We start from the raw sequence: 15,643 nt of genomic DNA, 5'->3' as shown, positions 1-15,643 counted from the left end.
GGTAGAGTGGCTGTGCCAGCAATCGGAGTGTTGCTGGTTACTGGGGTTCAATTCCCACCTTCTACCTTCCTAGTCACGTCCGTTGTGTCCTTGGGCAAGACACTTCACCCTTTGCCTCTGATGGCTGCTGGTAGCGCCTTGCATGGCAGCTCCCGCCATCAGTGTGTGAATGTGTGTGTGAATGGGTAAATGTGGAAATACTGTCAAAGCGCTTTGAGTACCTTGAAGGTAGAAAAGCGCTATACAAGTACAACCCATTTATCATTTATTATAACACCCGTGCTCACCTGCGTTCCAGCGATCGACGGCGCGACGAAGGACTTCATCCGTGGGTTTGGCGGCAAACATCGGCTAGGCGTCTGCTAAGTAGTCCTTGTTGTGTTGCTGTAAGTATTGTACTTAGCCGCTAATACACCGATCGATCCCACCTACAACGTTCTTCTTTGCAGCCTCCATTGTTCATTAAACAAATTTCAAAAGATTCACCAACACAGATGTCCAGAATACTGTGGAATTTTGTCGAAGAAAACAAGAGGTTTTTGTATCGGGTCCGACGGGGTCCAACCACTTCCGTGGATTTTGTGACGTCACGCGCATAAATCGTACCCAAAGGAGTTTTTCAAGCGGAAGTGTGGCGGGAATTTTAAAATGTCACTTTATAAGTTAACCCGGCCGTATTGGCATGTGTTGCAATGTTAAGATTTCATCATTGATATATAAACTATCAGACTGCGTAGTGGCTTCCTTTAAAAACCCTTCTTTTTAAAAAAGCCTTTTTTTTTTTAGATATATGTGTGCTAGTTCTAGCTATTAGGCTGTTCTAGTTTGTATTTTTTTTACTTGTTGGGGGCAGCTATTTGTGGTTTTAGCGTTGTTGTTGTTTTTTTAAATGCACTGTAACACTTTGAGGCTGTTTGCTCAATGTAAAGTGCTTTTACAAATAAAATCTATTCTTATTATTATTACTTGCTCACCCGCTTTAGAGCACACGCTCGGATGACCCGCTCGTACATGAGCGGGTCCATCTCCTTCCCAAACAGGATGTTGCTGCGGATGGTCCCGGGAAACACCCAGGGCTGCTGGGCGGCATAGGTCAGCTGACCTTTCACCTTCATCGCCCCCTTTTCGGGCGGAAGCTCTCCCAGGATGGAGCTGAGTAGCGAGGACTGGGATAGAGGTCATGCGTTAGCTCACATGTAAAAAGACACCCCCCCCCGCCTTGTTTGTTTACCTTTCCTGCGCCCACTGGTCCAATGACAGCCAACAGCTGATTCCCACTCAGCGTGAAGGAGATGTTTTGCAGACATGGAGCATCCAGACTCTGTGGGGGGGTGGACAGGAGGATCTCAAGTCAGAACGTGCTTGGAAGCCCCTACTCTGCTAAATATTTTGAATGTGTCATATAGCAGTCTTCTATGGTAAATATACACCAGGGCAGGGGTCACCAACATGGTGCCCGCGGGCACCAGGTAGCCCGTAAGGACCAGATGAGTAGCCCGCTGGCCTGTTCTAAAAATAGCTCAAATAGCAGCACTTACCAGTGAGCTGCCTCTATTTTTTTAAATTGTATTTATTTACTAGCAAGCTGGTCTCGCTTTGCTCGACATTTTTAATTCTAAGAGAGACAAAACTCAAATCGAATTAGAAAATCCAAGAAAATATTTTAAAGACTTGGTCTTCACTTGTTTAAATAAATTCATTAATTTTTTTTACTTTGCTTCTTATAACTTTCAGAAAGACAATTTTAGAGAAAAAATACAACCTTAAAAATGATTTTAGGATTTTTAAACACATATACCTTTTTACCTTTTAAATTCCTTCCTCTTCTTTCCTGACAATTTAAATCAATGTTCAAGTAAAAAAAAAAGTTGTTATTGTAAAGAATAATAAATCAATTTTAATTTATTTCTTCATTTTAGCTTCTGTTTTTTCGACGAAGAATATTTGTGAAATATTTCTTCAAACATATATGGAGCAATCTGTATTTTCCCCTAAATTTAGCTGGTGCGGCTTATAGTCGGGTGCGGCTTATATATGGAGCAATCTGTATTTTCCCCTAAATTTAGCTGGTGCGGCTTATAGTCGGGTGCGGCTTATATGTGGAGCAATCTGTATTTTCCCCTAAATTTAGCTGGTGCGGCTTATAGTCAGGTGCGGCTTATAGTCCGGAAATTACGGTATACTGTATATATACACACATAGACATATATACATATACACATACTACACATGCAGTCAGCTTTCGGCCCTCGACCAAACCTTTTTTTAGCCCAATCTGGCCCCCAAGTCCAAAAGTTAGGACTCCCCGCTCTAATATTGAAGTTGTAATTAGAAGCAAACTCAACAAACTACTGTATGTGCATTTATAACAAAATTACTAGAGTAGTGCGAGAGAATTGTTGCCAAGTCAAAATGTTTGCTGGTGAATGTCGTGTAGAGGCCGGCCAATTCTGACCTTCTCCCAGTAACAGATCATCTCCTGGACCTCAATGCCGGAGTCGGCCTTCTCGGCCAGCGGCAAAGTAGTACTAGTCTTTGTCATCTCGTCCAGCAGCAAGAACTCCTGGAGGTTAATAACATGGGACACATTGGTGATTCTTGCACATCTCCTTCAATGTTTTACAAAAGCCCAAAAGCAGTGAAGTTGTCAGGTTGTGTAAATGCTAAATAAAAAGAGAATACAACAAATCCTTTTCAACTTATATTCAATTGAATAGACTGCAAAGACAAGATATTTCATGTTCACACTGACAAACTTTCTTATTTTTGCAAATAATCATGAACTCAGAATGGAATGGCAGCAACACATTGCAAAAAAGGCATTTTTACCAGTGTGTTACATGGCCTTTCCTTTTAACAACACTCAGTAAAGGTTTGGGAAGTGAGGAGACACATTTTTGAAGTGGAATTCTTTCCCATTCTTGCTTGATGTACAGCTTAAGTTGTTCAACAGGCTGTTGTAACATGTGGCTTGGCATCGTCTTGCTGAAATAAGCAGGGGCGTCCATGATAACATTGCTTGGATGGCAACATATTTTGCTCCAAAAGCTGTATGTACCTTTCAGCATTAATGGTGCCTTCACAGATGTGTAAATTACCCATGTCTTGACCACTAATACACCCCCATACCATCACACATGCTGCCTTCTACACTTTCACCCAAGAACATGTCTTGACCACTAATACACCCCCATACCATCACACATGCTGCCTTCTACACTTTCACCCTAGAACATGTCTTGACCACTAATACACCCCCATACCATCACACATGCTGCCTTCTACACTTTCACCCTAGAACATGTCTTGACCACTAATACACCCCCATACCATCACACATGCTGCCTTTTACACTTTCACCCTAGAACATGTCTTGACCACTAATACACCCCCATACCATCACACATGCTGCCTTTTACACTTTCACCCTAGAACATGTCTTGACCACTAATACACCCCCATACCATCACACATGCTGCCTTTTACACTTTCACCCTAGAACATGTCTTGACCACTAATACACCCCCATACCATCACACATGCTGCCTTTTACACTTTCACCCTAGAACATGTCTTGACCACTAATACACCCCCATACCATCACACATGCTGCCTTTTACACTTTCACCCTAGAACATGTCTTGACCACTAATACACCCCCATACCATCACACATGCTGCCTTTTACACTTTCACCCTAGAACGGGGGTCGGCAACCCGCGGCTCTAGAGCCCATGCGGCTCTTTAGCGCCGCCCTAGTGGCTCTCTGGAGATTTTTCAAATATGTATGAATAATGGAAAAAGATGAGGGGAATAACATCTATTTTTTTGTTTTAGTATGGTTTCTGTAGGAGGACAAACATGACACTAATTGTTATAAATCACACTGTTTATATTAAACATGCTTCACTGATTCGAGTATTTGGCGAGCGCCGTTTTGTCCTACTCATTTTGGCTGTCCTTGAACTCACCGTATAGTTTGTTTACATGTATAACTTTCTCCGACTTTCTAGGACGTGTTTTATGCCACTTTCTTTTTCTGTCTCATTTTGTCCACCAAACTTTTAACGTTGTACACGAGTGCACAAGGGTGAGTTTTGTTGATGTTATTGACTTGTGTGGAGTGCTAATCAGACATATTTGGTCACTGCATGACTGCAAGCTAATCGATGCTAACATGCTATTTAGGCTAGCTATATGTACATATTGCATCATCATGCCTCATTTGTAGCTATATTTGAGCTAATTTAGTTTCCTTTAAGTCCTCTTAATTAAATTTATATCTCATGATACATGTAATATGGCTTTTAATTTTTTGCGGCTCCGGACAGATTTGTTTTTGTATTTTTGGTCCAATATGGCTCTTTCAACATTTTGGGTTGCCGACCCCTGCCCTATCACAATCCGGACGGTGCTTTTCCTCGATGGACCAGAGAACACGACGTCCAAAAACAATTTGAAATGTGGAACACTTTTCCACTTGGCATCAGTCCATCCTAGATGAGCTCGGGCCCAGCCAAGCGTTTCTGGGTGTTGTTGATAAATGGCTTTGGCTTTGCATAGTAGAGTTTTAACTTGCACTTACAGATGTAGCGACCAGCCGTAGTTACTGACAGTGGTTTTCTGAAGTGTTCCTGAGCCCATGTGGTGATATCCTTTACACACTGATGTCGCTTTTTGATGCAGTACGGCCATTGATGCTTACGTGCAGTGATTTCTCCACATTCTCTGAACCTTTTGATGATATTACGGAGCGTCGATGGTGAAATCCCTCAATTCCTTGTTGAGAAATGTTGTTTTTAAACAATTTGCTCAGGCATTTGTTGACAAAGTGGTGACCCTCGCCCCGTCCTTGTTTGTGAATGACTGACTAAGATATGCTTTTATACCCAATCATGGCACCCACCTGTTCCCAATTAGCCTGTTCACCTGTGGGATGTACCAAATAAGTCTTTGATGAGCATTCTTCAACTTTCTCACTCTTTTTTGCCACTTGTGCCAGCTTTTTTTGAAACATGTTGCAGGCATCAAATTCCAAATGAGCTAATATTTGCAACAAATAACAAAGTTTTCCGGTTGGAACGTTAAATATCTTGTCTTTGCAGTCTATTCAATTGAATATAAGTTGAAAAGGATTTGTTGTATTCTCTTGTTATTTACCATTTACACAACCTGACAACTCCACTGCTTTTGGGCTTTGTATTACGGACTTGGACTGAAATGAGTCGGAGTCCGGGGAACAGGACTACGCGGTGACGGACCTGTATCCTTTGGATGCTCACGCGGGTCTCAAACAGCTTCTCGATGGCGTTGGGAAAGAAGAGCGTGACGGTGAGACGCACGGCCGTGTACAGCGACACGGTCACAAAGACGCGGCTGGCCGTGATGGTGTTCCCCAGCAGGACGTAGAGGGTTAAGGTGATGAAGACTATGATCTTGCTGGCACAGAAGAAGGAGGCCATGTTGAGGCCACGCAAGTACGAGCTCCACATGACCTGGTTGCTCTCCTTCCTACAGAGAAATGGAGGCAGATGATACTGGTGATAATGGAAATGATGATGAGGAAGAGGAAGACAGAAATTAAAAGCCACATGACTGGAACTGATTCCAAACAGTAATGAGACAGCATGAGGACAAAATCAAATATGAAAGCTGTGAGCAAAATCTACTTTGAAACTGGCGTTGGTTGTCTCTGCCAACTTTGGTTGGTTGCTGTTTTTTGGTTCATCTTTACACTGCAAAAAGTCAGTGTTCAAAAATACAAAAATGAGGGGTATTTTACTTGAACTAAGCAAAATTATCTGCCAATACAACAACAACATTTGCCTTGTCAAGACTTTCCAAAACAAGTAAAAAATAAAGCTGCAAGCAAGCGTTGGTCGGGCCCGCATATTTGGCAGGTGCTAGTCCTAAGTGGTCAGTGTATGAAATCTAGCTCTAAGTCAGACCTACATAGAGGTTTTTGTTTCATGTCTCTACGATATTCGTACTGGGAGTTAGAGGAAGTTGTGACTGTGTTTTTTTCCTAGGCGCTGCGGCACAGTGGTTCTTTGAAGGCTCGTAAAATCAAAACCGTAGCACTTATCCAAACTCTTTGAGTGTCCTTTAATCAGAAGGGTTCAATCTCTCTCCTGTAGCAGTTTGAAGCCGAAACGACAAACGCGCTCAGAGGAGATAATGTTTGATGTTTGGTGACCGTTTTTTACAAAAATGTTGTTTTGAAGTGGAGATTGCAAACTTCCTGTTGATTTTTGCTGAAGGATGTCAATCTATGAAATGTAGGTCTAAGTGAGACCTACATAGAGGTTTTTGTTTCATGTCTCTACGATATTCGTACTGGGAGTTAGTGGAAGTTGTGACTGTGTTTTTTTCCTAGGCGCTGCGGCACAGTGGTTCTTTGAAGGCTCGTAAAATCAAAACCGTAGCACTTATCCAAACTCTTTGAGTGTCCTTTAATCAGAAGGGTTCAATCTCTCTCCTGTAGTAGTTTGAAGCCCAAACGACAAACGCGCTCAGAGGAGATAATGTTTGATGTTTGGTGACCGTTTTTTACAAAAATTTTGAGATTGCAAACTTCCTGTTGATTTTTGCTGAAGGATGTCAATCTATGAAATGTAGGTCTAAGTGAGACCTACATAGAGGTTTTTGTTTCATGTCTCTAAGACGTTCCTACCGGAAGTTACAAGCAGTTTTGTCTGTGTTTTCCTCTGAGGAGCAGTTTTGTCTGTTTTATTCAAAAATTGCGTTAGAGCGCAATTTTGAGTTTTGGGGTTCGTTTTTTTTTATTAGATCGCAATTTCCACCAGTCCTGATGTGTGTGAAAAGTTTGGTGAGTTTTGAAGTATTTCAAGGGGGTCAAATTACAGCTCAAAGAGGCAAAAATTAGTGTTTTTAGTACAATTTTGTCTTGAAGGGGAAATTGCCAACTTCCTGTTGGTTTTTGCCCGAGGATGTGAGATTATGAAATGTAGGTCTAAGTCAGACCTACATAGAGGTTTTTGTTTCATCTCTGTACGACCTTCCTAGTGGGAGTTACAGGCAGTTTGTTTTTGTTTTTTCCTAGGGGGCGCTAGAGCGCAATTTTGAGTTTTGGGGGTTTGTTTTTTTTTATTAGATGGCAATTTTCGCAGGTCCTGATGTGTGTGTCATATTTGGTGAGTTTTGAAGCATGTTAAGTGGGTCAAATTAGAGTTTTTTGTGGCGGCGGAATAATAATAATAATAATAATAATAATAATAATAATAAAACATTACAAATTCAATAGGTTCCTTTCGTCCCATTGCAAAAGGAACTCCCTTTGGGATTCCTTTGACAATGGACCTGTGCGGACCCTAATTAGCTAACCTCAATAAACCCCAAAATACCTTAAAATAAGTATATTCTCACTAATAACAAGTGTACTACTATATGAGTACGTATTTTCTATTGTTTCATTGAAAATAAAACAGCAAAGTCCATTTGGCTGTCATCTGTTTTAATTATGAGACACAATTGTGTCAAAGTCAGGATTTATTATTTCATGCTTGAAATAAGAAATGATGACTTTTAAAAAGTAGTTTTATACTTGTGAGTGTTGATGACACAGCTTTTCAACAGTTGATATTCTAGTTTCAAGCATGTTTTACTCAATATAGCTCATCAAATCTCAGCAACAAGCTGTGATATCTTACTGAGATCATTTAGGAGCAAAACACTTAAAACAAGTAAAACACTCTAACATAAAGTCTTATGTATGGCCGCTAGAGATGCGCGGATAGGCAATTATTTCATCAGCAACCGCATCACAAAAGTCGTCATCCACCCGAACCAACATTTTATCAAAACAACACCCGCCCGTTGTTATATATCTAATATAGACGATGCAAGGCATTAGTGAGGTTAGAAGCTTTTGCCTGTTAAAGAAAGGAGACTGATCCAATGCAGCAGAGACATTCAATGCGTGCCACGCATGAATATCTCTTGGCCACGCATTAGTGGCTAAGAGATATTAATGCGTGATAATATTATTTATCATTATTATAATATTATTGTCATTTCCATTAAGAAAGTGTTGACTATTGTTGCCAATGCCCTCAGATCAGGAGTGCGTTCCTCACACTTTGTGTGCGCAGTTGCAGCAAGCAGAACGATGCTTTTAAGAAGTTAAAAAAATGTTTTAGAAAGACTAGGCCTATATTTTCGTAAGGTAAAAAAAAATAATCTGAATTTATTTCAATGAATATTAACTTGTTAACGTTATAATGCTCAAATAGGGACGAGGGCGGGTTTGCACAGTGAAACAGTGAACAATTTCGCGACAAAGATGAACCTTTATTGATTGATCTGCAGCCGTGACAAAATATCAGACAATCTCCATTGTCAACCACAGGCAGGAAAATAAAGATAAACACATAGCCTACTGTATGTTGTAGGCATAGGCTCATACCTTTTTAAGTTGAAATAAAAAAATAAATAAAAAATGTGCCTCATAAGCCTTAGGCTGTCAATCACGCGCACAAACTTAAATTATACAATAACATATGTATGTCATCCCTATTTAAACAAAAATAAATTAAATATATAATAATAATAAATTACCTGCAACTTATTGGCCAAGGCAAATAGCTGAAGGGGGGAAATCAAACCCATCAGACTGCACTTTATCATCCAACTTGAATTATAATGAAAATAGACAAACAAAGCAGGCTAAATAGTCTTACATTGTAGCCAATCGGAGATGCGCTTCACTTGAAAGCGAGGCCAAATAATGAACACACACTAGTATATCTCCAATAGAAAACAAACCACAATAAACAACACAATTGCCTTAATTCCTTTGCATTGTAGTGCGCCCAAACAACACGTAACCATCACAATTATTCAGCTGACCCAACTCAATATAGGTTAGACATGGGCTTATTTGGTGTAGCCTACAAATTCGTTTAACATATCCAACCGTATGTCTACTTACTTTTTTTGTTTTGTTAGCACTATGCAGGAATAACAACATTTAACTATGTATATATATATTTCCAAATTGGTTCAACCGCCACCCGCCCGAATCTATTTAAAAATGTTTTCGTCATGTCACCCGCCCGACCCGCGGTTTATCCGCAGACTCCGCGGTTGTGTCCGCAAACCTCGCATCTCTAATGGCCGCGCAAGTCCCGGGATGCCCAAAATGTCCGTAACACACCCAGCCGAGTCCCACAGGGAGGGGGGAAAAAAGTTGGAAAAGTCGTCAAAAGTCCCAAAAATGTTAAAAATACCTACCCAGGTTGGAGTCCCACAAGTCCCGCCGTCGGCCGGGATGCCCAAAATGTCCAAAACGCGCCCAGCAAAGTCCCACGGGAAGGCGGGGAGAAAAGTGAGAAAAGTGGGTAAAATGTTGAAAAATCACACCCGGGTTCGAGTGCCAAAAGTCATAAGACTTGTGGCACTCCATGTGGGACTCCAACCTGGGTAGGTATTTTGAACATTTTTGGGACTTTTGCCGACTTTTCCAACTTTTATCCCCCCTCCCCGTGGGACTCGGCTGGGTGTGTTATGGACATTTTGGGCATCCTGGCCGGTGGCGGGACTCGTGGGACTCGAACCTGGGTAAGTATTTTGAAAATTTTTGGGGACTTTTGCCGACTTTTCTCACTTTTCTCCCCCACTTCCCGTGGGACTATGCTGGGTGATCCCAGGACTTGTGCGGCCGGCGGCGGGACTCGTGGGACTGGTATTTTGGACACAATTGGGACTTTTGACCATTTTGTCCGCCTTTTCCCCTCTTCTTCCCCGCCTTCCTGTGCACCATTGCTGGGTGTGATTTGTACATTTGGACAAAAATAGTGTCAAGAATGTTTTACTCAATATAGGTCATCAAATCTCAGCAACAAGCTGTAATATCTTACTGAGATCATTTAGGACCAAAACACTTAAAACAAGTAAAACACTCTAACATAAAATCTTATGTATGGCCGCGCAAGTCCCGGGACGCCCAAAATGTCCATAACACACCCAGCCGAGTCCTACAGGGATGGGGGATAAAAGTTGGAAAAGTCGGCAAAAGTCCCAAAAATGTTAAAAATACCTACCCAGGTTGGAGTCCCACAAGTCCCGCCTTCGGCCGGGATGCCCAAAATGTCCAAAACACGCCCAGCAAAGTCCCACGGGAAGGCGGGGAGAAAAGTGAGAAAAGTCGGTAAAATGTTGAAAAATCACACCCGGGTTGGAGTGCCAAAAGTCATAAGACTTGTGGCACTCCATGTGGGACTCCAACCTGGGTAGGTATTTTGAACATTTTTGGAACTTTTGCCGACTTTTCCAACTTTTATCCCCCCTCCCCGTGGGACTCGGCTGGGTGTGTTATGGACATTTTGGGCGGCCGGGCGGGACTCGAACCTGGGTAGGTATTTTGAACATTTTTGGGGACTTTTGCCGACTTTTCTCCCCCACTTCCCGTGGAACTAAGCTGGGTGCGTTTTGGACATTTTGGGCATCCCAGGACTTGTGCGGCCGGCGGCGGGACTCGTGGGACTGGTATTTTGGACACAATTGGGACTTTTGACCATTTTGGCCGCCTTTTCCCCTCTTCTTCCCCGCCTTCCTGTGCACCATTGCTGGGTGTGATTTGGACATTTGGACAAAAATAGTTTCAAGAATGTTTTACTCAATATAGGTCATCAAATCTCAGCAACAAGCTGTAATATCTTACTGAGATCATTTAGGACCAAAACACTTAAAACAAGTAAAACACTCTAACATAAAATCTTATGTATGGCCGCGCAAGTCCCGGGACGCCCAAAATGTCCATAACACACCCAGCCGAGTCCCACAGGGAGGGGGGATAAAAGTTGAAAAACTCGGCAAAAGTCCCAAAAATGTTAAAAATACCTACCCAGGTTGGAGTCCCACAAGTCCCGCCTTCGGCCGGGATGCCCAAAATGTCCAAAACACGCCCAGCAAAGTCCCACGGGAAGGCGGGGAGAAAAGTGAGAAAAGTCGGTAAAATGTTGAAAAATCACACCCGGGTTGGAGTGCCAAAAGTCATAAGACTTGTGGCACTCCATGTGGGACTCCAACCTGGGTAGGTATTTTGAACATTTTTGGAACTTTTGCCGACTTTTCCAACTTTTATCCCCCCTCCCTGTGGGACTCGGCTGGGTGTGTTATGGACATTTTGGGCATCCCGGCCGGTGGCGGCACTTGTGGGACTCGAACCTGGGTAGGTATTTTGAACATTTTTGGGGACTTTTGCCGACTTTTCTCCCCCACCTCCCGTGGGACTATGCTGGGTGCGTTTTGGACATTTTTTGCATCCCAGGACTTGTGCGGCCGGCGGCGGGACTCGTGGGACTGGTATTTTGGACACAATTGGGACTTTTGACCATTTTGTCCGCCTTTTCCCCTCTTCTTCCCTGCCTTCCTGTGCACCATTGCTGGGTGTGATTTGGACAAAAATAGTTTCAAGCATGTTTTACTCAATATAGGTCATCAAATCTCAGCTACAAGCTGTAATATCTTACTGAGATCTTTTAGGACCAAATCACTTAAAACAAGTAAAACACTCTAACATAAAATCTGCTTAGTGAGAAGAATTATCTTATCAGACAGAAAATAAGCAAATATCACCCTTATTTGAGATATTTCATCTTACTTAGATTTCACTTTTTGCAGTGTAAAATATGACTTATTGTAAGATGTGCAGGCTTCCATCCACAGAAATGTCTATTAAACTACGGAGACAATCAACACACTACACCTGTCCTGCGACAACTAAACATGTATTTTACTTTGGATGATGCAACTCAGCCTTGATTATTATCTGATACCAAGCAGGGTTTTTCCTGCGTTGAAGATTGCGTGGCGGCCAGAGCTCAGCGTGAACTCCGGCTGTGTTGATTGAGCGTTTGATGTCCCTCTGCGGCAGCTACGTATTTTAACTGCAGTTGCGCCACTATAGAGGGCGCTATATCCACAGCAGTGCACGGAAATACCTGAAGCAACAAATAAAAAAGAAGAACCAGATGGAATGGTGTTTCTTCCCCCACTAATTGGTGCGTAACGTTGACCGCCGTAACAAGTGGATTTCTGCCATATGGAGGGATCACTGGACTCTTACAGAACACTCCAGACTGTGCTGTGAACACTTTGTCTCTGGTAAGTGAACACAGCTAGTACTACTAGCTTCCTTTCCAACCTTTTCTGACTCATTACAATAGATGGATTGATTGAAGAATTGATTAGAAGTAGGGCTGGGCGATATGTGGAATATACTCGATATATCGCGATATAGAAAATGACTACCGTATATGGTGATATTGGAGTATACGTTCTCACGCAGTTGCTTTTAGCTGCGGGCATTACACTACAGGCTCTTCTCACTCTTTCTTGTCTCTCCTTCTCACAGAGACATAAAACAAGCGCACCTTCTTACATACGTGACATACTGTCGCACGTGCAACGTCATACACCCTCGCGGAGCAGAGAGGTAGCGGCATGGGTAACATTAGCTGTGATGCTAGCGGAGAGGTGCGAGTGGTAATACGAGAGGAAGAAGGTGCCAATCTGGTAACAAATGAAGGAAGAATTAATTCCCAACAAAAACAGCAGGGGGTCCATCGTCTGGCGGTGGTTTGGCTTCAAGCGGGAAGATGTTGAACAGAAAACTGTAATATGTCAAGTGTGGGGCAAAAGCGTTGCTACAAAAAGTAGCATTACTGCTAATATGTAGCATCATTTGAAAAGTCACTCGCTAGAGAATGAGGAGTGCTTGAAACTCCGCATGTCAACGTCTCCGTTCGGTGCCACACCCACAAAAATGCCCAAGCAACTATTTCCACATCAACACCGTATGAAACAAAGTAGTCAACAACAGAAGGAGATAACGTCGGCAGGAACCTACCACATAGTGAAGGACATACACTATTTGATATGCAGCTCATTTTTATTTGACACTTCTTGAAATATCTTGTGTGACATCATGCACAAAAGTGCACTTTATTTGTTTTAAACTATTGTTGTGGCGTTCTGTACAAAAAGTGCACTTTAATTTAGTGTTGTTTTGATATGTCCTCTTAGTGACATCATGCACAAAAGTGCACTTTATTTGTTTTAAACTATTGTAGCGGCGTTCTGTACAAAAAGTGCACTTTAATTTAGTGTTGTTTTGATATGTCCTCTTAGTGACATCATGCACAAAAGTGCACTAAGTGCTTGTTTTAAAATGTTTTAACAACATATGAACATCTTTTACTTCTCAGACCAGCTCCTCCATAGTTGTGTATCTTTTACAATCAAGCAAAACACAACAAAAATGTAAAAAAAACAGCAAAATATGAATGCAAAGTGTAATAAACACCTACAATATGATAGATTACCACTTTTATGCAGAACTTTGTTGTGCAAATCTGCTTCCGCATCTGTTTCTGACACATGTGTTTTTGGGGCTGGCTGCTCCGTAAACAAGCCCCGCCCACTCTGCTTTGTTCCTGGTCTGAGCTGCTGTGACCTAGATTACCCTAATAACTCCTACGCTGCAAAAAGTGACATCTAAGTAAGATGAAATATCTCAAATAAGGGTGATATTGCTTATTTTCTGTCTGATAAGATCATTCTTCTCACTAAGCAGATTTGATGTTAGAGTGTTTTACTTGTTTTAAGTGTTTTGGTCCTAAATGATCTCAGTAAGATATTACAGCTTGTTGCTGAGATGAGATTTGATGAGCTATATTGAGTAAAACATGCTTGAAACTAGAATATCAAGTGTTGCAAAGCTGTGTCATCAACACTCACAAGTAGAAAACTACTTTTTCAAAGTAAAAATGTCTTATTTCAAGCATCAAATAATAAATCATGACTTTGACACAATTGTGTCTCATAATTAAAACAGATGACAGCCAAATGGACTTTGCTGTTTTATGTTCAATGAAACAATAGAAAACACGTACTCATATAGTAGTACAGTTGGCACAGTACAGTAAACTGACAGTTAATATCTAAATATTTAAGCATTTCTAACTATTTTGAACAGAAATAGTTCATTCACATTCAGATAAATTCCTCAAAATTACAATTAAAACATTTCTGGGCCGGGGGCCGGGCTGTATATATGCGCACTAATTGACTGAAAGAGCACGCACTTGGCGTGATGATGTCATGTTATCCATGGAAAAATGCATTTTTAGACAATATGATTTGCCTGAGCGGCTAGGAGACCCCGAGAGTAACAAGCGCTTGCCTTGTTGCCTTTCCATTAAGAACAATAAACTAGTTTTTAATATAAGTTTGCTGGTTTCAAGAAATGTAATATCATTATGTCAAGATAATGGCACTAGCATTTACTTCATTTAAGCAATATATTTCAACATATTGAGAAAAAAGGTCTCATATTTGTTTTTTCTACCAAGAAAAGTGCACTTGATATTAGTGAGAATATACTTATTTGAAGCTATTTTGGGGTTAATTGAGGTTAGCTAATTTTTAGGGCCCGCACGGCCCATGTAAAAGGAATCCCAACCGGACGAAAGGACCTATTGTTATTGTAAGGTTTTATTATTATTTTACCGCAGCTTTGCGCACTACTTTGACCCCCTTAACATGCTTCAAAACTCACCAAATTTGACACCCACATAAAAAAACCTGAACAAAACTCTTTAGTCAAAAAAAAAACCAAACCCCAAAACTCAAAATTGCGCTCTAGCGCCCCCTAGGAAGAAAACTGCCTCTAACTCCCACTAGGAAGGTCGTAGAGACATGAAACAAAAACCTCTATGTAGGTCTCACTTAGACCTACATTTCATAATTTGACATCCTCGGGCAAAAACCAACAGGAAGTTGGCAATGCCCCCTTCAAGACAAAATTTTACTAAAAACACTCATTTTTGCCTCTTTGAGCTGTAATTTGACCCTCTTAAAATACTTCAAAACTCACCAAACTTTTCACACACATCAGGACTGGTGGAAATTGAGATCTTATAAAAAAAACGAACCCCATAACTCAAAATTGCGCTCTAGCGCAATTTTTGAATAAAACAGAGACAAAACTGCTCCTCAGAGGAAAACACAGACAAAACTGCTTGTAACTTCCGGTAGGAACGTCGTAGAGACATGAAACAAAAACCTCTATGTAGGTCTCACCTAGACCTACATTTTATTATTTGACATCTTTCAGCAAAAATAAACAGGAAGTTTGCAATCTCACCTTCAAAACGAAATTTTTGTCAAAAGCGGTCACCAAACATCAAACATTATCTCCTCTGAGCGCGTTTGTCGTTTCGGCTTCAAACTACTACAGGAGAGAGATTGAACCCTTCTGATTAAAAGTTGACGAAAGACTTTTGATAAGTGCTGCGGTTTTGATTTTACGAGCCTTCAAAGACCCGCTGCGCTGATGCTGCTCCGCTGCTGTGCTTTTACGAGCCTTCATAGAACCACTGCACCACTGCGCTGATGCTACTGTTGTTTCAAGATGGCTGCTTAAAAGCAGGAAGCACCAGCGTGAGCACATAATGCAGAGAAGGTATGTACACTACACAAAAGTATTGGGACATTTAGGACTACCACTGGACAAAAGTATTGGGACACCTACACAAAAGTATTGGGACACTAACGCCTAACTCTGGACAAAAGTATTGGGACACTAAGAACTAACTCTGGACAAAAGTATTGGGACACTA

General features: G+C 41.5%; 1 protein-coding gene across 1 annotated transcript in view; it reads right to left on the bottom strand.

Annotated features, from left to right (window-relative positions):
- The window catches only part of LOC133653278 (ATP-binding cassette sub-family C member 4-like), a 113,343-nt gene that overhangs the window by 55,329 nt on the left and 42,371 nt on the right, over positions 1–15,643 (bottom strand). Inside the window, exons 8-11 of the mRNA XM_062052383.1 lie at positions 5,261–5,510; positions 2,456–2,563; positions 1,232–1,321; positions 975–1,166 (exon numbers count right to left, since the gene is read on the bottom strand). Coding sequence (XP_061908367.1) covers positions 975–1,166; positions 1,232–1,321; positions 2,456–2,563; positions 5,261–5,510 — 640 coding nt within the window. The remainder of the gene's footprint in view (positions 1–974; positions 1,167–1,231; positions 1,322–2,455; positions 2,564–5,260; positions 5,511–15,643) is intronic.

This window comes from Entelurus aequoreus, linkage group LG07, assembly GCF_033978785.1.
Source record: "Entelurus aequoreus isolate RoL-2023_Sb linkage group LG07, RoL_Eaeq_v1.1, whole genome shotgun sequence".
In the NCBI taxonomy this organism is placed as follows: Eukaryota; Metazoa; Chordata; class Actinopteri; order Syngnathiformes; family Syngnathidae; genus Entelurus; species Entelurus aequoreus.
This window is presented reverse-complemented; position numbering and strand designations above follow the sequence as displayed.